The sequence below is a fragment of the Hippocampus comes genome, unplaced genomic scaffold (assembly GCF_001891065.2).
Source record: "Hippocampus comes isolate QL1 unplaced genomic scaffold, H_comes_QL1_v1.1 scaffold348, whole genome shotgun sequence".
NCBI classification, from domain to species: domain Eukaryota; kingdom Metazoa; phylum Chordata; class Actinopteri; order Syngnathiformes; family Syngnathidae; genus Hippocampus; species Hippocampus comes.
Genome location: NW_017806071.1, coordinates 156,982 through 179,667, shown reverse-complemented (window position 1 = coordinate 179,667; position 22,686 = coordinate 156,982). Strand labels below are relative to the sequence as shown.

At 41.8% G+C, this 22,686-nt stretch overlaps 1 protein-coding gene and 1 long non-coding RNA gene across 3 annotated transcripts in view; one reads left to right on the top strand and one right to left on the bottom strand.

Moving 5' to 3' along the window:
* The first annotated feature begins 2,846 nt into the window (after positions 1–2,846).
* Positions 2,847–4,777, top strand: LOC109530272 (uncharacterized). 2 transcript variants are annotated; one of them, XR_002170986.1, is made up of 4 exons: positions 2,847–2,914; positions 3,045–3,113; positions 3,434–3,504; positions 3,980–4,777. It is a non-coding gene; the product is annotated as an uncharacterized LOC109530272 (long non-coding RNA). The 2 variants fall into 2 exon arrangements; XR_002170985.1 differs by lacking the exon at positions 3,980–4,777 and having other exon boundaries at positions 3,434–3,668.
* A 3,109-nt stretch (positions 4,778–7,886) lies between these two features.
* The window catches only part of vstm2a (V-set and transmembrane domain containing 2A), a 31,739-nt gene continuing 16,939 nt past the window's right edge, over positions 7,887–22,686 (bottom strand). Inside the window, exons 3-5 of the mRNA XM_019893904.1 lie at positions 18,275–18,325; positions 16,116–16,452; positions 7,887–10,125 (exon numbers count right to left, since the gene is read on the bottom strand). Of these exons, the coding sequence (XP_019749463.1) occupies positions 10,049–10,125; positions 16,116–16,452; positions 18,275–18,325 (465 nt within the window). The 3' untranslated portion in view covers positions 7,887–10,048. The remainder of the gene's footprint in view (positions 10,126–16,115; positions 16,453–18,274; positions 18,326–22,686) is intronic.

Genomic DNA, 22,686 nt, shown 5'->3' with positions numbered 1-22,686 from the left:
CACTTTGCCGCATGACAGCTTTGCGGGTCAAATGACGAGGAGACTTGTTTCATGAATCGATAGTTCAGCATGGTAAGTACAGTCAAACGGTGCACAAGAGCGAAAATGATACCGGGGGGGAAAAAAAAACAAAAAGACAGGATCACTTTAATGTCAAAAAGACTCCACACACAATCATTTGTTCTCCTTTCGATATTCACGCGCTGTACATTTTTGTTTTTCATATTTCGGTTGAAATATGAACATGGAGTAGCCTGCAAAAAAAAATCATATTGACACGTAGCCCAGATTTTGCCGGGTTACAACCACACACATGTATCATTCGGATTTTGTGTGATAGACCAACACAATGTGGGGCACGGGTGACATGGAAGTAAAATGATTGTCATTACGAATAAAAATCTGTAAAGTGCCACGTGCAGAAGTATTCACTCTCAACAATTTCTTTTATTGCAGTGACATTAGCAAATCTTTAGTGGGCTTTACCCGCTTTGCACATCTTGGGGTTGACATTTTTGTCTATTCTTCTTTGTGGATGCAAATTTCTTGGTGGCTTTGCACTTTTCTTTGTTTGCATGTTCCATGCGCTTTTTTTTTCCACTTCCTTCTTCTATCCGAACGTTGGTTTAAACTTCTCCACATTATCACTAGACTGTCTTGTTTTTGCGGGTTTTGTTCAAAAAAAAAATTCCAGGGGTCGTCAGTTCACGACGATGCCGAAAAATGTGGATTACAAATGCATCATACACGAATTCAGTTACGGAATTAACGAATTTTCATCCTGCACTTATCACATTTACTGACAAACATACAGGTTCAGGAACCACCGATGTTCTACTTTCCTAAAAAATGCATCTGGAAAATTTGAGCTCACAAGTCAAATCGGAACGCTTGCTTGTTCCTCGTGAGGAGGTTTTAATTGATTGACAGCCAAGTGCTCCAATCATGGCAGTGCAAATCCCTGACTGGCAGGCCAAAGCTTCACTCATGACAGTTTGCTCCGGTGTAGTCTCATTTGCAAATTGATTGGCTATTTTCTTATTTAAACCAAGCATTAAAAATGAACAATCAAGTCAAGATGGCTCAAGTCATCATGCAGTCACCCAAGTCAAAGTCAAGCCTCATGCCTTTGTGTTTTTTTGGTCCCAAGTCATCAAACCACTGGCTCAAAACTAACTTGACTAACTGTATTTTGAGTGAAGCATATCAGTCACGTGACGATGAAAAATTGACCACGTTATTAAGGTTTAGATCCGGTGTATGTCGCACCACCCGAATGCCCCAAAGCAAATTGAACTTGAACTAATCTGACAGCAAGGTGTCACCTTCATGTTCTTATGTGCAGGCACTCTGCTTCTTTCCTAGTCCCCGAGGGTATGAAGAGAAATGAGAATTTTGTTGGAGGGTCCTTGTTTTTGCTTGCTATAAACAAACAGGATTTGACAAGTGGGTTTTTTTTTTCCTCCCCGCAATCGCAATACAAAACACAAGCACATTTTTTTTGGACTGATTAATAAAGAATGAAGCCAGGCCACCCACCGCCAATGGCACTGTTGGTGTTGTGCAGACATTACTAGATGCCATGTAAGGGTAGTGGACATTAAAAAATAAAACAAGTGAGAAAAATACAGAAAATTCTCTACAAATGACATGAAAATAAAGCAAAAAAAAAAATCCATTAAAAAATTCGTTGTAAGGCTGCACCTTTTAATTTCATAACAGAATGCAGTCTTTTGAGGTATTGCACATCCTGACATACCTGATTTACATGCAAAAAAAAAAAACCACTCCAAATTGGCAGGCACTCTCCTGTGCACAGCTCTCTGCCAGTCAACCAACAGATTCCTTCGGGGCATTCCAAAATCTTAATCTTCTTCTGGTGAAGCCATACTTTTGTTCATTTCAATTTGCATCGTGTTGAAAAGAGAAAATGAAAGTCCTTCCCGCGTCCATGTTCGGCTTTCCAACAGATGGCTGAAAGTTTGGTTTCAAGATATGAAATGTTCATATTGCTCAGAGTACAGATAGTACTAATATGATATGAACAGTACTTTTTAAAGTATTCCTTAGTTTTCATTCTGGCTTGCACAGTTCACAAAGTCAGAAGTACAGCATGCTTGCTTCAAGATGTTGATTTATCCCTTTATCCCATTGACCAGGCGTAAGTTGTTTTCCTTCAGTAAGTGACAGCCATCTGCAGTTTTGGCTGATGAGCTAAATTATTTTCCGCGTATTTGAGGTTCCCAAATCCCAAAGCATTGCAGGGTGCTTAGCATCGATGTGTCTGCACAAAACACATTCTCATTCATTTGGGCCTTTTGTGGAACAAAACAATCAAGCTGGGCTCGAAAGACACCAAGTGCATTACGGTGAAGGATTCTGGAGAGCCCAATAAAGACTCTTTTATCAATGCCCGTTTGAATTGATTACTTTTAATTAGTGCAAATAAATAATGCAGGCTTTGCAGAAACAGGCGTGCACGTACGTGCACGTACACGCGTGCACACTGGCGAGCGAGAGAATCTCAAGGAAACCCTCAGGATGCTTTTCCCTTTGTTGAAATTTCTTTGGGGACTTATCTATTTATTTGGACTCAGTGACTCACGCGAAAATCCAATCGCAATCCTATTCAATGTCACCTGGGTGATTTTTCGATATTTATTATATAAAATAGATGATACATTGTTGTAGTATATAATCGAATGGCTTTGAACGTTTACATTATGAGTAAAATATATTGTTGCCTTCGTTTCCCCCTTTCTATATTTTTATAGTTGTGCGATAATCACGTGATCACGTCTGGCGTTGGAGGGTATCGTTGTATTGCCTCCGACGTCACTTCCGTTCATGTTCGTCGCAAGCCACTCACCAGGGAATGTTTGGGTAATTGACTTCCTGCTCGGAACTGTTGCCGGTATACTAGTTTTAACTGCTTCAGACGTATTAATTGCCGGACAGATACGTGCCATTTGTGTTACCCTGCAACTGGAAAAAAAACAAAGCAAAAAGTGAACTGGTGAGCTCATTCACTTGTTTGTTTTTAGCATGCTGATTGCAACCCGCTGTGGAATGCGACCCGGACAGACCTTGTTGGGAGCGAGCATTGTCCAGAGGTAATCTTATTTACGTTCAAATCAACATGATGTTATTCTGGTTTTTTTTTTTTCAAATGGTTTTGAGTTATTGCCGTTTCGTACCCATGCTGTTGCTTATTTAGTCATTTGAATTAGTAGTTGACATTCGTTTGCCAATGCACACTCGATGGCTGCACACGTTGTGCAGAAAGTGTTACGCATTGGGTCATGGTGCAATATTTGCAATGCAATGCAAATGCAATGAAATTCGAAATCGCATGAACTTTGAATGTACGGCCACCGAAATCTGAAATGAATAATGTTTCTAATCCTATTCCAATTTGTATGCAAATATCAAGGGAGTTGATGGTGAACGGCCATAGAATTCAGCTTGAAGAACTCCCAACGACAACAGTAGTCAGACAGTGCGGTAGGAGGCCTTGCAACCTGCTCTCCCTTGAAACGTCAAGCAAAACCACTTAATAAACTGAACATCCTATTGATATTTGCATGCACTATGCAGATACCCAGGACTCTCAATCGGCAGGGGGTCTTGGTTTTATGAATTTGTTTATATAAACAATGTAAAGATTGCCTTTTTTGTTGTTGTCATTTTTGCATTTTGCATCACAAGTATGTGTTTGAAACAATTTCATTCTTCCTCCGTGAGCTGAATCTGAGACTTCTGAGCGTAGCCATTCTGGTTGTGTGTGTGTGTGTGTGTGTGTGTGTGTATGTGTGTGTGTGTGTGTATGTGTGTGTGTGTGCGCGCACGTGTACATTTCGGTTCCTTTATTAATTATTATAGCATCCGGACACTAACGATATGGTGGTTACATCAACAAGAGGATATCAACGCTTTTACAGTCCCTGATTTAAAAAAAAAAAAAAAAAAAAAAATTCAGGGGGCGGGGGGGACAAGAAACAAGCGTAACAAATCAAAAGACAGGAAGACTTTTTGTTTGGGTGTTTTTGAGTCAGGATGCCTCAAATTTCAAAATCAATGTTCTTGAGTCTTGATAGCTTGAGACATTGTTGCGGATCATTCGGCCTCTGGACCTTTAAGGATTGTTTGCGAATTGATTTGTGGGGCTGTTGGTAAGGACTTTGTGCACAGTTTTTTTTTCTTTAGTCATGAAGAATCCATTTGAATGAGCTTTTTCTCTTCTCAACGTGCCTGTTCATCCATTGCGTTGTTACAAGATATACCTGTGCTGTCATTTTGCTCCTGTTTCTGTCCAGCTTCACGTGTCTCCTCAGATCAGCTCTCTCCCTCCACTCGCGTCGCTTCCAGATATGCCATGGCATTTGAAAACGCAAGCTACATACAATACATACCGACACTCGGGACACATTTCGCATTTTTCCCCCGCTTCCCTTTCCGATCAAGGTCAGCAAAGGGAGGATGTCTCTAAAAGATTATCCTGACAGATTATCCTGTGATGTGAATTATTTTTCCTCCCCAACTGCTCGCGCAATATTGATGCATCACAATTGATACTATTCAACCTATTAAAAATTTCCAATTGCAAATACAGATTTCAGATTGTGACATGAAACAGAAAATATAGCCCATTATGACTGGAAGCTTATACTCCTGCCGGAAAAAAAAAAAAAAGGAGCAACTGGTTGTGTTGAGTGTTTGTACAACTGTCTTTCAGGTGATTCACCAGAATAAAAAAATGACAATTTCATAACTGCAATGTCGTTAGCGGATGATTCCAGCAAGCCTCCCTTGGCGTATCAGTGTGAGTGAAAAGGAGAATGTGAGGCTTTGTAAAGCCCTTTGGGGTAGATCAATTCCTTGCAATGAAACAAGTGTACTCAGTTTGCCGTTTTCTATTCACGATTTTTGCTGTTATATACACGTAGGCCAGTTTGAAAGACATACAATGGCACAGTATGATATCAAACAGACTGAAACCCCGAGGTTTAAATTGCACCCGTGAAAGTGATTTATTTGAATATTCGTCTGGTACCTTCACAGTACAAAATGTTGCAATGTTTCAGTACAGTTGGTCCATACAAACACCAATTTTTTTTTTTCAAGAAACTTAACAGCTCGTCAGACAAGACTACATTGAAACGAGGAAGTACATTCTACTTGAAAACACAACAGAAAAAAACGGGTGCAGAAAAGGCATCCTGAGCTCTTCCGCTTTGCTAAAAGTGCCCTTCCGTTTTTGGGAAGAGACCGAGCTGCTTCACGGCAAGCTTCTCTCAGTCCAGTCACGCGTCCTTATCGTGCAGATTCAACAGCTATTTGTCATTCATCTGTACCAAGAGCCCAGAGTCAAGAGTTATACTACAGATGAATGAAAGGAAATGTTTGGATGTGTTTTTTTTTTTTTTGTGTTTTTTTTTTTTTTCCCCCAAATACAGTTTCCCCACGTTCATTTTGAAGAGATGAAAATATACTTTGAACTGATTACATTTCACTGAGTACATGGCACAAATTTTACACGTACAGTCAATCACGGGCCTTTTTCAAATGGAAAAAAAAACCATACAAATTTACACGTTGCACAGATGTTGTTCTTTACATCTAAAAGCATTTTTACCAACCTCATTTTCCCAATCATCTTGTACTTTCCCCAGGTCAAAGACTCTGAAAATCTGCGTCAGTGTATCTTTTCCAAGCACAGCACAATTCCAAATATTTCGACAGTGATTCAATAGTAACTATAAAAAACACCCCGGGGGCAGTTTGGAATTCGAGGGATGGGACGGACGGGCCTGACCTTCTGTGCCCACACATCACGGTCCTGGGCAAGAAGGTTTTTGACGAGCGGCCGTCTCTGCTGTTATCGCAAAGCTTGACGCGCTATCGGTCGTTTCAACCGCCGTGCTGAATCGGGTTCATGTCCTCTTTCTCTTCTTTTGAGACCGCAGCTAAACTTTTGCTTTGTCAGCGCAAGTGGAGTCGAGACTCGGAGGCAAGGCGAGCCCACAGTCCGCTTGAGTTATTTTACCCTCATTATGAATGTTACCGTTCTTGTAACTGAACACAATAACCGCCGGTCGAAATGTTGGGCACCAACAAAAATCTTATCTCCTCGCGTGGCAATTATCACACTGTGGTCGGATTCATTTTTAAACCCACGGTTGGCTTCACTAAGAATGGATGAAGAACAGCATCATTTAGTTAATGGACTCTTTTCAGGTTGAGGTCAGACCATTTCCACTCTGTCATTTTCGGGGTTTGGCTTCAAATCTCCCCTTTGTAATAAATTAAGACACAGACACATTAAAAAAATGAAAGTATGTGAGCTTATTATTGTTGTACTTACAAAGACAACAAATAAAGTGAAGATTGGAGTTATGTTGCACTTTCTTATACTTTTCAATAAATTAAAAAGTGGTTTGGGGCAAGGTCCTGCCTACTCCTCTTCCATGTTCTGTGAGGTGTAACAGTGCCAATTCAGATTTGCGTAACTATAGCAACCAAGGACAAAATAGTTGAATTCAATATTTGGATAGAAAAAAAGGGAAGCATGGCGACCATGTGTAAAAACAGTACAAGCATCAGTTGTATTTTCAATTATGGAGGTGTGACTTCATCCACATCCTAATTACACGTCAATTTCTATTACTACTACTACTACAATAATAATCGTTAATTCACTATCATCGATCACTTAGACCGCTCCTGCTCACTCGAGTTGCGGGTGTGTCGGACCCCGTACCAGTTGACTTGGCATGAGAGGTGGTGTACATCATGGAGTCCTCCCCAGCCCATTTCAGGATACAGATAACACAAACAACCTTTCATTAAAAAAAAAAATAAAAAAATCTCAAAGTGCTACAGAGCTAAAAGCACCCAAACCAGAAATCAACACTAAAACAATTACCGTAGATCGAAACAGAAATAAAGACAATAATTTGCTAAAAGCCTCATGGGAAAGTCTGATTTCTGGCCAGTTTTGGTCATAAATTAGAATAGAACGTGCCTTTATTAGTAATTTAATGGGTATATTTGGATTCTACAAGAGCAAAGTGGACAGTAGCAGCACAAAGATAAAGAAGCAGAAATCTAATCAAAATATATATTTCCAGCATCAGTCAATGAAGAAAGAGAAAACAACAATGTCTAAAAAGATACTACAGTATATTCTATAAAATGTGGTTATTGTGAACAGCAAGAATAGTTAGCAGCATTTTATGATGCAGAAAACTATACAATTTGATAAATAGCATGTTTTCAAGCTGTTGGGAAGGAAATTAACACTTGGGCCACTCGCAGTAGCGTCATCAGCAGAGCCTTGACACCTTTCAAAAAATACTATTTTCAGAATACTAGTTGCAAATGTGACCAAAATCACAATACCATACATGTACAATTAAGATGAAAACAGAATTATTAGTATCGGCAGTGGATTAGAATCTATCGATGAATTAATAAAAACACAGCAGCAGGAAGAAAGGAACTGCAGTACCTCCTGCAAGCATTTGGGGTCAAGGAGTCCGACATTGAAGCAGCACCTGAGTGCTTTGATGGCGTCCTGCATTAGGTGGGAGTCGTTGTCCATCAGCCATTCCCATCTCTGCCACTCTCCCAAGGTATGTCCTAGGACAGAGCTGGCCTCTCTTATTAGTCTGTGACGATTTCCCCATCCCAGTCACCAAGATGCCACTCCCAGAAAAATGTCTGTTGCCAAAATTAAGTCACGCATGCCCCCAGGAGGGCCCACATTATGCCATATGACCTGAGCCTCCTCGGCAGATAGCGTTTGCACTTGATTTGTTTGCACAGACGCGGTACAAAAAAAGTGATTATTGTCATTCCTTTTTGTTGTCCGCCCGAACAACTCATTCGCTGTAAGATCCACTTGCTGGAAAGTACGTCCTTTCCCTGGATGTTCATTATTTGCAAGTGGGGAGGCTGTTTTCATTACTGTCTCCTTCATCTTCTCTGTGTTGATGTTGAGCGGTTCCGTGAATTTGGTCCTCTGTCTCAGAATCGTCATCCCTGACATGGCTGACAAAGCAGCTGTCACAGAGCTTCTGCCGGCGGCAGCAGCCTGAGCTCGACATGAAATGTACAAGATGAAGAGGAATGGGACGGGGATTGTTCCCTGTGGGACTCCGGTGCTGTTGACTACTGTATCTGAAATACAGTGTCCCGACTTTACAAACATGCCCATTAGATGAACATGTTGGATGGCAATGTGGAACGTCACGGTCGTCAGACAAAAATCTGATCGGCTTGATTACGGATACATTCGAATACAGGCAACTTGGAAAAACAAAACAAAACACTCAGTTGGGTCCCTCCGCATTTTCCCATATGTCATCTATGTCAATGCTTTTTTGTGGATACTTTTAAAAACATGCATCTTGAGGGTTAAATGCTGACTCAAAGTTGTCCATAGGTGTGAATGTTTTTTTTTTTTTCTTTTACGTGCCCTGTAATTGGCTGGAGACCTTTCCAGGTCGTACCCCGCCTCTCAAAGTCAGCTGCGATAGGATCCAGCTCACCCACGATCCGAATGAAGTGAGGCAACCCGCGACACAAAATGAAAGATGGCTGTTTGTGACTAATAAGGAGTCGCACACTGTGATTTATTTGTTTTCATCTTATTCCATTAGTGAAGACTCATAGCAGATATGACAATGACCTCTGGAAGAGACAAAGCGGAAGTGGTCTGACGTCATGAGAAAGTAGTCTGTAATGCAGCGACATCACTGTCTGTACCTGGCGTCAAGCCAGTTTTGCCTTTCAGCGTGAGATTGTCGAAGCAATTAGTTAATAAATGCTCTGCATGGATGTTTATTACTTTTTAGATCTTACATAAAGTAGTTTCGCCTCCCAAACAACATATTTGCTCAAGAGACTCTCTGTCATAACTCACTCAGAAACGCAGCGTTTTATTATGCAAGGTGTGTGTCAGCAAAATGCAAAGTTGGCGGAACCCCATTATCCCCTCTGGCCAAATAGTCAAATTATCTTTGTAATGAGATATCTATCACACAGGAAGGCAAGCAATTTCAAAAACGTTCCTTGGACAATAAACGTCTTGGTCAGTTTAAATGAATTCTTCAGTGGTCACATACTGGGAATTATTCATGAATTGTGACATCCATTTTATTCATTCAGAGGGTGCAATACAAATAAAAATGGCAAAGACATGTTTTCGTAATTTTTTTTTTTGTCACATCAAAGCTAGCACATCGAAATAAAGCTAAATCTCAAATACTGAAACACTGAACGCCAAGTGCTGACTCATGTTCAAATAATGTCGTTGCACTCCTCCCCTTTTAGGCCTTGATCAACAAGCATGCACATTTGTATCACAAACGAGATGTAAATGTATGCGCACGAGATCATTTGAACAGCTTAAAGACAAATGAAATAAATGAAGGCGAATGGTAACAGTCAAAAATGAAAGTCGCTTGATCTTTTTTTTTTTAAGTTGTTGAAAGGGGCCTATTCACAATGAAAGGCAGGAACCATCAGGTGTCAGTGTGAGCTACGTTTACGGCACAAACATTAACTCTAGGTGTTTAAAATAAAACAATGTATATATATAATTTCATATATATATATATTTATAACACAAATATAGATTCTTATTTTTCCTTGTTCATTTTCACCAATGAACACATGAGCCCGGAACAGCGAAACCATAAGAAAGTGATTCCTCCATGTGAGTTATCTAACAGGAGTCCATTTTCACATTGGAGCATTGCACCTTGGGTGATTTTAAAGATGACCTTTGTACCAAAGGTAATCAATCCATTTGATTCTAAGGAGGCAGATATAGATCTATTTTTTCTAGTGGCTAATAATAATAATGTGCTCCGTGCAAGAGCTTGTAGTGGCTGGGAAATGAGGCTATACTGTGAAGTCCGCATGGTGGTGTTGGAGGAGGACATAAAACAAGCAAATCTCTTGTTCACTTTAAGAGCAAACAGAGAGAATGTGAGATCTGGTTTCAACCGAGTCAGTTCCTCATACGTATCCCCTCTGCATTTTATAACAAGGCCTCCCTCACCAAACCGTAAGCCAGAAGGATGACAACAAGTCGGTAGCAGGCTGATATTCTTGTACCTGTGAAAAGAAGAAAAAACAACGAGTACGTTAGCCACACATTCATGATCACGCTGTCACGCTAAAAATGAGCTCGTTGGTGGAAAACAGGTTCCCTCCAAGTGGCCATTGCACTTTATTCTGTGCAGGCAGTTGTAACAGGGTTCTGCATATGCAACTTACAAATGCGTTTCCATGCCGAATGTAGCACAGCATTATTTCATTAGTTTCAGTCCATTAGGCTGCAGTCCCAGCATTTATCAAGATCATTTCATAGTCTGCAAACAGATATCTTGCTCATGATTTCCTGCATGAGTGTGTCTAAGAGGCCACAGCTGTAACAACATCGTAACTTTTGAACTCAAAACTTGAGAACCTATCACGATTGATTCATAGGTACAGTTATGCGCAGTAGTTGTTGACGCTCAACGTAAGAAATGAGGCTCGGTTGGTCCGTCAAGTGGTATTCGGACCCTGCGACGTGATGTCAAAAGTTGATCTTTTTAGATTCTTATGACAAAATGATGAGCTACAGTAAATGGGCAAGCTGCAAAAACAACCCCAGAAAAATGTCATTTCGAGTTGAAATTGCCTTGCCAACAACACTTTTATAGTTTATTGGCATTCATATGACTGCCGGGTCAGATGAAAATAGGGTTCTAAATGGCAATTTGTCCAGGGAGACCATTTTCTTTGCTGTCTGGGCTGGACTGGAAGTGTTGTGGGGCGGAGATCCAAATCACAGCTTATTAAAATCTCCAAACCATATCTCTCCCCACAACACAGTCATACATAAGCACACATTGAAGTCAGGCGGAATGACAAACAGAGCCACAGATGAGCTATAAACACTCTAAACCCAACTGAAGCACGATTACCTGCATGGACAAAGTTTCCTTATCTTGGTGTGGAGTGCCTGTTATTGTTTTGATTTTCCCATGTTTTTATTTAAAAGAAAGTCTGGTAAAGTGTCAAATACCATATTTGACCCCTCTGTCCATGTTCCTCCATTAAGTGTCTCCAGTTGGTCCAAAATACTGCTGCTCGCTTCTTGCCTGCTCAGCGTAATTGGGAGCACATAACTCCTATTCTTTGATCCGTGAACTGGCTCCCTATACATTTTATAGTTCTTTTTAAGATTATATTATTTGTTTTCAAATGGCCACGCCCCACTTTGTCTCTCTGAGGTTCTCCGCCACAACGCACCTTCCCGCTGTCTCAGGTCTGTGGACCAGACACTTTTAGAGGTACTGAGGACTAAGCAAAGGCTCGGAGGGTTTTGCGCCTTTTCTGTTGCTGGTTCTTTTGACTCTGAACCAAATAAACACAAAACTACGTTTTCTTATCTTAAAAATGATGACCCATTTTGCTCCGAGTCTTGAAAATACACAAAAAAAAAAAAAGTCAAACCACTTGCCTGATAAAATAATTTCCTTGCTTAGACATGGGACATCTTGTTTTTTGATAAAGCTTGCCAGGCCATGAATGAGAAGCAGTGGGAACAATTTCGTGTTTACAAACGACTCAAATCTGACTTTGGAAGGCAAAGGTTTCGGATTAGACGTGGGCAAAACACACACGCTGGAAACATGCCAAGCCTGTTTATCTGAAATACTTGTTCATACCATCTTCACGTTAGTTCATTTGAATTAATTTTGAGGCAAGTCAAGTTCACCTCTCCAGCATCCCAGGGGGAACATTTTCTCCTCTTCCTCCTGACCTGCTTATCCTCTGACATAACCTTTATTTATTTTGTGACGCGAGAGGTTTGGACTTACTGGTAGTAAATATTCATGATCGACATCCAGGACAATAAGGTGAAGTTATTTTGCTCTTTCTAAGCACGCCTCTGGTGTTCAATTTTTTTTTGGCATTCCTTGTACAGTGAGACTGGCAGTCAACTGCAAAAGCAAAACTAAATCGTTGGGGCACACTGTTGTGCGTCCGCCCATGTTGAAAACGCCAAAATGGACCAGTTTGTTCGATTTAACCAAACACAAGTTTGCCCAAATGTTTTGGTTGAGTGAGACGGTCCCGTGAAATATCGATTTCAAGCCTGCGAGGCAACGCGGCTCAACAAGTTAACGAAGTGACTCACCAGCACCTCCATGGGGAGCTCAGACTGGTTTCGAGCCACTTTGATCTGTCCCGAATGAGCCGAAGAGGTACGCGTCTCTTTGACTTGTTTGCCTTATTGTCTGGTGACTTTGTTGTAAATTGTGTTGTCTGGTTTGTTTGAAGTCTGCCTCCTTGGCGGGGCCATTTGTTAATTTTTGGCTGCTTCCAAAATTGGTTCTTTTAGTCTTTGTAGTTGAAGGAAATGTGCATTTGGGTGCAAGCGTTTCTCCATTTGTCTCACGACATCAGTGAGCTCGCATTCTGTGATGCTCTGAGGGCTGTCGTCTAAATCATTCCATTTTCTTCCAATTTTTTGGGGTTATTATATAATTAAACAGAAGCGATTTTATTACTTTCGACAGGAGACAGCCCTAGGAGATTTTTGGGATTTGACAAGGCTATGCTTTTTTTTTTTTTTATTATTGTGAGGCTGGATGGTTGCCCATGGAAATAAAATGAACAGTTCCGCTTGCTGTTCAACACCGACAAATGTTCCATGGGGTCATTTGAATTTGTCATTACAACCAGCTGGTAGAACGATGCTCATCCTCCGAGAAAATAAGCAGTAGGGGGGCATGATAAAAACCTCAGTGGTCACACCTCTGTTCCTGTTCGCCAAGGTGCCCATGGCCCCCATGGCTGTGCAACCCCACAGAGACACATTTATCAGCGTCAGACACACAGCACAAGCGATACCCTGCGACATAGTCGTCAGCGTAATGTTGCCGTCCGATAATCTGCGACACCGCAGCCCCCGGGGGTTGATTGAACTTGTTCCCATCGTTGAGTCGTAATCTGTGTTTCGCTTCGGGTTCCGGGAGGTGTTCCCAGCCCATCGCGTGGCTGACTTTATGTTTCAACTGCCTGACCGCTGGGGAAATGATTGACATTTAAAGGTGGGCCAGTAAATTTATGAGTGAAATTAGTTTGATAGGGAGAGAAATGGAAAAAAAAAATATGAAACTAATGAGAATTTAATCTCCTGGGGACTATTACAGTATAACGCCAGCTCTGCTTAGTGAAAAGCTGAACAAGAAAAAAAAAAAATCCGACTGCAAACTATAAAATGGGCAACATTGCTTTTTAACTTGTCAGTGAAATTTGAAAAGAACTTTTGTATTCAAGGTGAGTTGAATTCATTACTGAAGCCAGGCGTGAATTATAAGCCTTGCGCAACCACAGCTTCAGCATGGCCAATGTTCTGTGATGCACATTTTCCTGCGGCTATCTCTGCCTCCTCAGGATTTCATTTGATGTGGTAATAAATGCGTTTTTGTAATTGCCTTTGGAATGCAGCTACAGTTTGCTTTTCTTCTTTTCACTCACACACCATGTATAGTATTGGCCTGGCCCCAAGATACTGAAATATTATCTAACGAAGAAACACATTTTTTTTTCATGCTGGGAAAAAACTATGAATGTATCTTTGTCTAAATAAATGTAGGTAGTGCTCTGAGATACTGTTGGTTGGATCTGATTGGTCAAAGTGAGATAAAAACATGCAACATCTTTTGCGTTCTGCACTGCAATCTGCCATTATTACAATGACAATCGTTTTTTTTTTCCCCAACAAATTGTGTCTGCCATGTAAGGGTAGGAAATAAAACATCCATCCATTTTCTGAGCCGCTTAAATAATGAAACGGTCGTCTCACAAAAACATCACTTCGGTCTTTAGTGTTCTTCCTCATCATTGTTTTCTTCTCCATCCTCTGTTCACGGGTCGAACAATTAAGGAACTCAGTTAACTTGGCACACTTTGAACTCTCTTCATACAACTTTTTGGGTGTTTTTCTGTGTCGGTATGAGCTTTGAGCTCTCCGCCCAGCACCTTTTTTTTAAGACATTGAAACCTTTACCTGCGAGCGTTGCACAGTGTTACCTTTTATCGTGTATAATCAATGTCCTCAACTCCGAACCATTATTTAGGGGCGGATTCCACGCACAACATTTCAAGTTTATTTGATTTCAATGATCGCCACTTTGGAAAATATTATTTGTATCCACATTCAGAGATCATTAAAACCGAATATATAACCCTGAATAATAGGGTGACAACAAAAACCTTCACCTCGTTGACGAACAGCCTCGGATGAAGATAAAAGCCACAAATCAACATTGTAATTCAATAGGTGTCATCATCTTGTTGACGAAATGCGCTTCCTAGTGGCCAACTGATGATGCATCCACATGGCTCTTGTATCTCCTGCGTGCAAGAGTGGTCTTCGCCATCTGCTCGAGATGACGGCTATTTCATTTGTTCAACAGCGCAAGCTTGTCTCTCCCTTGTGCCAGGATTGCTTTTGTGCTCCTCACAATTCAGAGCCCCGGCTCCTACAATATCGCCGCGTCGCATTCAGCCACACAAGGGCACCTTGTTCCATTCAGATTTGACGCTGTGCGGTTGAAGCCGGTGCCATTCCCAACATTAAAACCAAAAAAAAAATACATATAACCTTTGCTTGTACTGACAGACGCAGCCCGGTTGGCACGTTTGCTTCATCGCAGGAAGATTTCACATTTTCAACCACTTCAAGCCTTTGGATTTGCTTTTACTTTGAAGGGTGAGCACAGCGACTTAATCCCAAATCATGGACGTGAGCTCGACTGAAAAGTAGAATGTGTGTACGGGTGGTTGCAATAGGCTCGAGTCCGCCTTTGCCAAGGATAAGATGTACATAAAATTGTGGATGAACGGATGAAGGCGTCTGGCGCAAACCGATGTGTTCGGCGCAAAGGAGCCAAAATCAACGATTGTACTTGTCACAGAAATTGTACGCTTACTACAGACGCGTCATGAAGCCCCTTATCTGGAGCAGCACAACAGCCTGTTATCGCTACTGTGAGTGTGGCAGGCCGGCGTACGTGCATCTTTGCATTTCGTGTTTAGAAACTTGTTTGTCAGGTTGCCTGTCTCACATTTTGTTTCACCACTGCACGTAGGCCGACATCAATTTTTGTCACCTCCCATATCTTTCACAGATGCAATATCATGTGATTTACCCGCAGCGCACGTTGGAGAGAAGATCAAATCTATCTGGGGGATCTCAATTTGTTTCATTTCAGAGGTGTCTGAGTGCATGTGTCCACGCGCGCATAAATAATCACTCCCATTTAATCTGGCTGACTGAAGTGTGGAAACCCCCGGAATGGAGACATTTCCATTTTGTTCTCCCGGCCTTCAAGCGTGAGACGTGCATTCATCAGACCACACAGAGATCCCTTTGTTCTTGTTTTCTGCACCTATGCACACTGCCCCTTTAGCCTGATCAAGACTCTCACTGTGATTTTGACTTTTTTTCCTGATCGGCAGATGACTCCTCATTGCTGATTTGGGAAATTAAGTCAAGTGAATTGTTAAATTATTTATGGATTTATTTATTTTTTGTGCCTTTGGAAGCTTTATGTAAATGACTCCATTGATTTTGGCGGATTTTTAGATCAGTCTGTCTCACGGAGGCCGTTCACCTGATTGCTGTCCTTTCATCTGCATTTTAATTCCGAGACCAGTTAACGCTTTCAGGGACAGCGGTTACTACAGTGAACATCTTATCATGTTATCAGGTTACAGGACGCATGAAAGGGTTCAGCACACATCAACAATGAAAATGTGACCGATTGCTTTGCAATTGGCTTGCCTGAAATGCAGTTTGCCCGACTGACAAAATTAAGAATGCCTATGGTGAGAGTGAATTACTTATATATATTAGAGTATTAGCTAAGAAATATATATCTTTAAACTTTTGCAGGGTAAAGTCACACACTATAAATGCATTATGGAGTGAAATGTGTGGCCCAGTGTATGAATAAAAACACCCTTTTCGATGCTCTTCCAGAGCCTGGACCGACTCCATTTTTTAAAAAAATGATACAACAACGTTCTCATTCACATACCTGAGCTGGGGGTGTGTTCATCCGTATTAGAGGACGTGTGAGAAGAAGACGAGGAGTCCACCTTCTGATCTGAGCTCATGCTGTCGTGACCCAAAGATGAGACGGACTTTCTCGGTTTCTTGTCTGTCAGGTGCAGAGGAGAGCTTTTCTTGGGGGGCTGCAATGGACGTCTGGCTCTGGCGGAGGCATTGACCCTCAGCCAAGCTTGGGCTTTGTAATCCACAATCTCTCCGTAGTTGGCTTGTGTCACACGGCACTCGTACAAGCCCTCGTCACTCTTGCCGACTCTGGAGATCTGGAGCTTGTGGGAGATATCGTTGCCCTGCACTTTGACTGTCTGCAAGAATAACCAGAAGAAGACAACTCTCCAGTTCCATTTTTCAACTGCACTTTTCACTTTTCTGTTGTTGTGAAAGCCCTTATAACAAGAGCCCTATTGTTTCATAATTAAAACAAAACAAAAAAAAAACATCAAGGTGAGTAAGTTCATTAGTAACACAAAATACCGTAGCGCTGACCCGTTCATTTGATCTTAGCCCGTCTTTTTGAATATAATTAGCTTCTTGGATACACCGTGCTGAAGACGGTCGTGTGACTCATGAAGAAAAGAGCATGCATACGAATTTGGTGCAGGAAAAGGGGGGATGTTGGAAACTGCGGTATGATTGAATGAATGGAAGCCATTTGATGCTAATAATACCCCTGCCTCTATATTCGGCTGATGAGCTCCTCGGAACGAAAGTGTTGGGAAAATCAGTTGCCATTGTCTGTTGGCTGCATGCATCTGCACTGGAAAAAAAAAATGGCGCGTTGAATGAACTGAATTTTATTTTGTCAAGTGGCTGCACACAATAGAATAATTTCGATTGAGATAGATTTTTTTTTTTTGTATTTAGATGTATAGTCTAGTCATGCTTCTGGATTCAGACGATTTTATTTCGCGCGACCACTGGACAACATGAGATTGAGTAAATTCAACAAAACCTTTTTTTTTTCCAGTGTACTTCGTCGTGTGTTGGATGCTTTCTATGTTATAACGCATTTTTGTTTTTTCATGTACGAAAAAAAAACAGCATCATATTTTTATTTTCCTGGTCTAAGCAGAACACTGAGGACATAATTAAAAATAGCATGAAAATTCATCTGATCAGCTCTACAAGTTCATCCTTAACTAACAGCAACTGTACATAACGGGACCCCTCCTTTAAAAATAAAGAAATAAATACATAGATGTTAGTGGACTTTGGAGCCAGTTGGCGTATACAGTACAGGGGCTAGTCTTTGATCACCGATAGTGGTTTTGGTGACTGGGTATGGAACTTGAGGTGGTACAATGTAACATCTTTAGGCAAATGATCAGCAAGCTACTGTTTTGTCTACGTCCCTTGTGCAGGCTTGAAATTTGAATCCTTGTCACTGGGCTGCCTTAATCAGATGGTTGAACAAAAAATGGTTCGCTGGCCAAGCTGGCCTCAACCTACTCTTTGATGAGATCCTGCCAAAGGATGAGGACACTGGTCTGGACTGCTGTCAGACACCGTCATTGGAGGGATTATAGATGTGCTGGTTGATAGGTTTGCCCGCCAGTTGACGTAATTAACGGGATTCCCATATGTTCCACATTTCTTTGGTCAAAGCACATCCTTGTCAGTTAATCTCCTTTGGGATCTTGATGAAAAGTCACTTTTATACCTTTTGGAGATAGTCGGTAGTGCATCACCACAGGAATTGCACTCTTATGTACTACCAGAGAAACTGTGATTGTAGAAGGTTTGGAGGGACTTAACCAGCATTTTATCTGACTTCTGCCGTTCGTCTGCGACAGTAGAACACACAATTTGTCTTTTCTGAAACAATGTACTGTGGCTATCAGGATACCATCTAAACACAAGTTTGCCCCAACAGAAATGACCATCCCATACCATGGCAAATGTCATTGTGCTGTACTGCTTTTTGGAGAAATGCTATTATACTTTCTCTCATTATCATTAGAATGTAGAAAAATGATCTACGGGGGAGTGAATGATTATTTTCTTGTCGACAGCCGTTTAACTTTCAGCATTCAAGTACTTCTAAATTGTCCAATTTCTGCCACTTAGCACTGATTAAAATTCGAAGCGGACTTAAGAGAAGCACTGACTTAATGGTTTTGGACTTACACTTATTTTTGTCCCCTCGTCATCGGGATGAGGCTCCGGTGTTATCTCCATCTGTGAACAAAGAAGCAAAGAGCTATTAGAACGGAGAAAGCAGCCAATCCGTATCACCGGCATTGGCTCCATTTACTTGGACTACATTGAATTGGAACCCCATCAGTATCGACAAACGCGACTTTCCAACAACAAAAGCTGCCTCCATCATTCCAGTGGAAAAGTTTATGTTTTCCATTCTAAGCTAATAAGTATGTGTTCTCATTTGTCGCCATCGCCTTCACTTTCCCATTTGTTTCTATAGCCACCAAAGAATCTCAAAGGCCTTCACAGGTCCACTGTTGACAAATATTAATGACATAGACTGATGTAAATCCCGCAAGAGGGCAAGGGGAAAAAAAAAAGAAAAAAACCCAAACATATGGATAAAATAATATGTCCAACGACTTTAATGGACAGTGCCAAATAGGGATTGCGCTCCAACTACACAATGTTTAGACTGAGTGACCACTTTCTGATTTCATCACTAGTTGCACAAGGACTGTTTCCCCTGTTTTTGAAACCATAACGCTTATTTTTTGTGACTAATTTGTGGAATAATCACAAGCGGCTGACACTCCCACACTTAAGAAACATAAAAGGGCCTTCGTAGCAGAGCTCTGCATGACAGGGTACTTCTGGAGAGAGAAATATGCCTCAAGACCATCAGTCTCTTCTGTAAAAGTATGATCACTGAACAAAGCTTATGGCAATAATAAACGCTTGAAAAGTAGTAAAGCACACGAAGGAGTTACACCACGGGGGAGCCCCCCCCCGGGGGAGCCCCCCCCCTCCACCCCCCAAAAGTTTTTTGTTGCTGTTGTTGCACGACGCTAGCATCATTCTGGACGACATACCGTGCTTGACTTTGCATTGTTTTTAAGAAGCATTACTTGAGGTTGAGTGATGCACCAGAACGGGCTTACCTCATTCCTTCCATGCCCGAAATGAAAAGAAAAGGGCTCCTTCTGAGCATTTGCCGCAGAGAACGCTCGATTCTGCTGTAATTAGCACGTCGAACCCAGCGCTGCTCTCGGGAGGCCGCTCTATAGACAGGTGATTAATGAGCAGAATTACCGCCGCGTCCGGCTTTCTCTGTCCGCATGTAGCGTGACTCTGAACGTCTTGGTTTCACAGATGGACCTGACATAATTTATTGTACTGGAGAGACGTCGTGAACGGGGGGCGGGGGGCGAATCATCCGTCGCCCTCTGCGGTGGCGTGAGACCGTTTCATGTCATTAATTTCAGCCTTCCCCTTGACAAACTTCACAGCCGTTTGATGGGCTTCCCGCGCAGCCTATATTTGTCACCTGAGAAGGATAAAGTTTTGAGGGTTTCACTGGTGGGGAACTGCTCGGCCTGCTTTTAAACGTGAAGCGGACGTGTTTGGAAGGCGGATGGCATGTCGCGACGCGGTGCATCTGTGCAAATAGTTGTTGAAAAAGAAATATGGCGAGTGACCGGCAAAAGATGAACGTGACCCGGACACTCCTGAATTGTCCCGAGTTTATTGTTCAAGTCCTTGTCCCGATTGCCTGATTTTAGTTTCCTCGGCTGAATGAAAATCAAAGCACTGAGGAATACCAATGTAGTGGGGTCGTGGGAGTCTTCGTCAGTCATCATCATCCATCATCCTTGGAGCCATCTCAAAGATATTTTCGGATGGGACTTTGTGAATCGGGTCTATTTTCGCTCTCAGGCTGGTAGAGCGTGTTCCCGAAGATCCTGATGGTGAAGTTTCGACGGCTCAGTCATGAGTAAAAGGGTCATTATTTCCTCTTTTCCTTTGCGTGACGTTTCTCTGCGTATTATCAGGAGGCCTTTCTTAGTCAAAGCCAGCAGCACTTTCAAAAGTATCTCAAATTCAATCTTCCGCCTCCCAAGTGACAAAGCTCGTCCCCTGACATACTCGGCCCGTGCTTCGCGAAAAAAAAAATGTTTGATTGAGTACTCGTAAAATATGCGCTACAGTTACCCTGTCTAAAAAAGCCTCGTTGACGCCCCGAAACTCAATTATCATCACATAAAGAAAAGCTGTCAGGACTTCCACTGGAATAGAAATGAGACAATCCCCGTGTTACATGACAGTTCGGGATGATTTACACCCATGACGAGTTAAGTGTGTGATCGAAAGGATCGCGCTGAAATGCTAGCATGCTAGCATGCTAATAAACCTGCGTGTGATATCGGGGTTGTACGTCCATGTTAGTTCAAGCATACCAGTTCAATGAAGGGAATTAATGTGCAACAACAACAAAAAAAGGTACCCCTAGGAGGTTTTCATGTTGGAATCTACTCGGGATCTTGAGTCAGCTAACAAATGTCAGCTAATGAAAGCGCTTTGATGCGAGCGCTGACCTGCCTGAATGAATGGAGGACTGAATAAAGCAAGCATTGTTCTTCCTCTGGGGGAACCGAACCCGGCGGGGGTTCCCTTCTCTCAGGGTGAACAAATCAAGAGAGGAGGGAAGACAGCTGGGTGGGAGATCACGAGCACGCTGTGCTCTCCAAACTCTCAAGCCGCCACTCGCCCGTGTGGAACAGGGCGCATATATATTTTTAATACGGTCCGCCTTCGCACCTCATCGTTCGCACCTCATCGTTCTTTTCTGGAAACGGCCACGCTTTGAGGATCAATATCATGCAACATCGATTCATAGAATGAATATTCATCTGCAATAAAAACTTCTACTCAAAGATTTTCGAAGTCTCTTACCAATCCCCTCTTGGCACTGAAGTATGGTAATGTCTTTTAGGCGGAATTAGTTTTTGAAACATGACTTGAGCGTTCAATTTAATTTTATATTTGTGTGCGAGTTAATCAAAAATAATAGTGTGGTGCAATTATCCATCCTGACCTGTCATTAAATTAATGTTTTTTTTTTGGACTGCTTGCACTTTGATGACAATTGATGTACTTGAATCACTGTTCAGTCAATACAAGTTTTAATCACCATTTACAGGGTGTTTGGAAAGTCACCGTGCCCGAATCAAGTATTTCAGATTCCATCTTCGATACGGTTTTTAACAACTGAAGTATGCAAGTGCCAAAACAAATCCAACGTACCAACTGTCTAGATCTCAGCTGCTTTGCAAATATTTTTTTTTTCTTTCGGGGAAAAAAAAAACAACCCACACCCTTTTCTTATCAATGAGTTGACGAATAAAGTGTAATGTCACAGAGAATATTTGACCACAGCAGAGGTGGATTGTAACGCGATGCCTCATTACAGTGCTCGCTGACTCCTGCTTGAAGATGTTTTTGGGTCGAAGCTTAGTTGTTCACCCTAATTACAGCCCACAGTTGACAGGAGTTCCTTTCACATGCAAACGCTAATCCCCCTTCACAGCCCATTGCTCTATGACAAGGGATATGTTAATTACATGTAAAGCCTTCAATTGTACGTGTAAATACATGAAAGCGCACTTTTTTTCCGCCGATGAGGGAATGTTCCTCGGACAAGTAAGGAAGTTAAGATCAAATGTTTCCCAGTTGAGGCTTATTAGCACAACTCGGAACATGTCTGGAGTGACATCACCGGAAATTGTCCGTCTTTCACATCATGATTTGCGCCTTCAGCCAAAGGCGTGGTCCTGTTGAGCAGTTCAGCAGCACGGATGGAAAACTGTACTGTGTGCAAGTGCGAGTTGCATCAGTCCCCTCAGTACCCAATAAATTATCCTTCAAATAATGACACTAATTAAACCACACAGAGATTCCAGTTTGTATTTACTGTAACCGAGCCGCTTTTTGCTGAACGGGTTCATTACCTACTTGCCAGTTGAGATGGCCATATTCTCACATTAATTAAATGCAGCCATGCAGCGTGAGACGTAAACGGCCCTGATTTGAGAGAAAGACGATACTGTGTCTTTTTTTTTAACAATACAATTACCCAAGTCTAAATATCTAGCTTTGAAACTGTTTGCATTTGCGGCCAAAGACAGGAAAAAATTGTTACATTGTTTTGGCTGACTGCATATCGTGAAAAAAAAAAAAGTGTTTATGGAACACTCTAAATTGTCCCTAGGTGTGATTATGAGCGTGTATGTGTGTGCAACCAGTTTAGGGTGTACCCCGCCGACTGCCCAAAGACAGCTGGGATAAGTTCCAGCACGCCCCGCGACCCCCGTGAGGATAAGCGGATTAGATAATGGATGAAAATTGTTCATCGGGTAGTTGTGAATGTGAGCGTGATTCATGGAGATGTGCCTGTACATCAGAATTTATGTCACAGGTTTTTCTCAAGTGTAGTTAAACCAATCCACACCTTGCCTTAAAAAGACAGCGCCTGTTTTCTTGGATTTTTTTTTTTTTTTTTTTTTTTTACAAGGCACTTCTGTTGGCAGCTTTATTGTTTCACAAGCCAAAAGCCAATG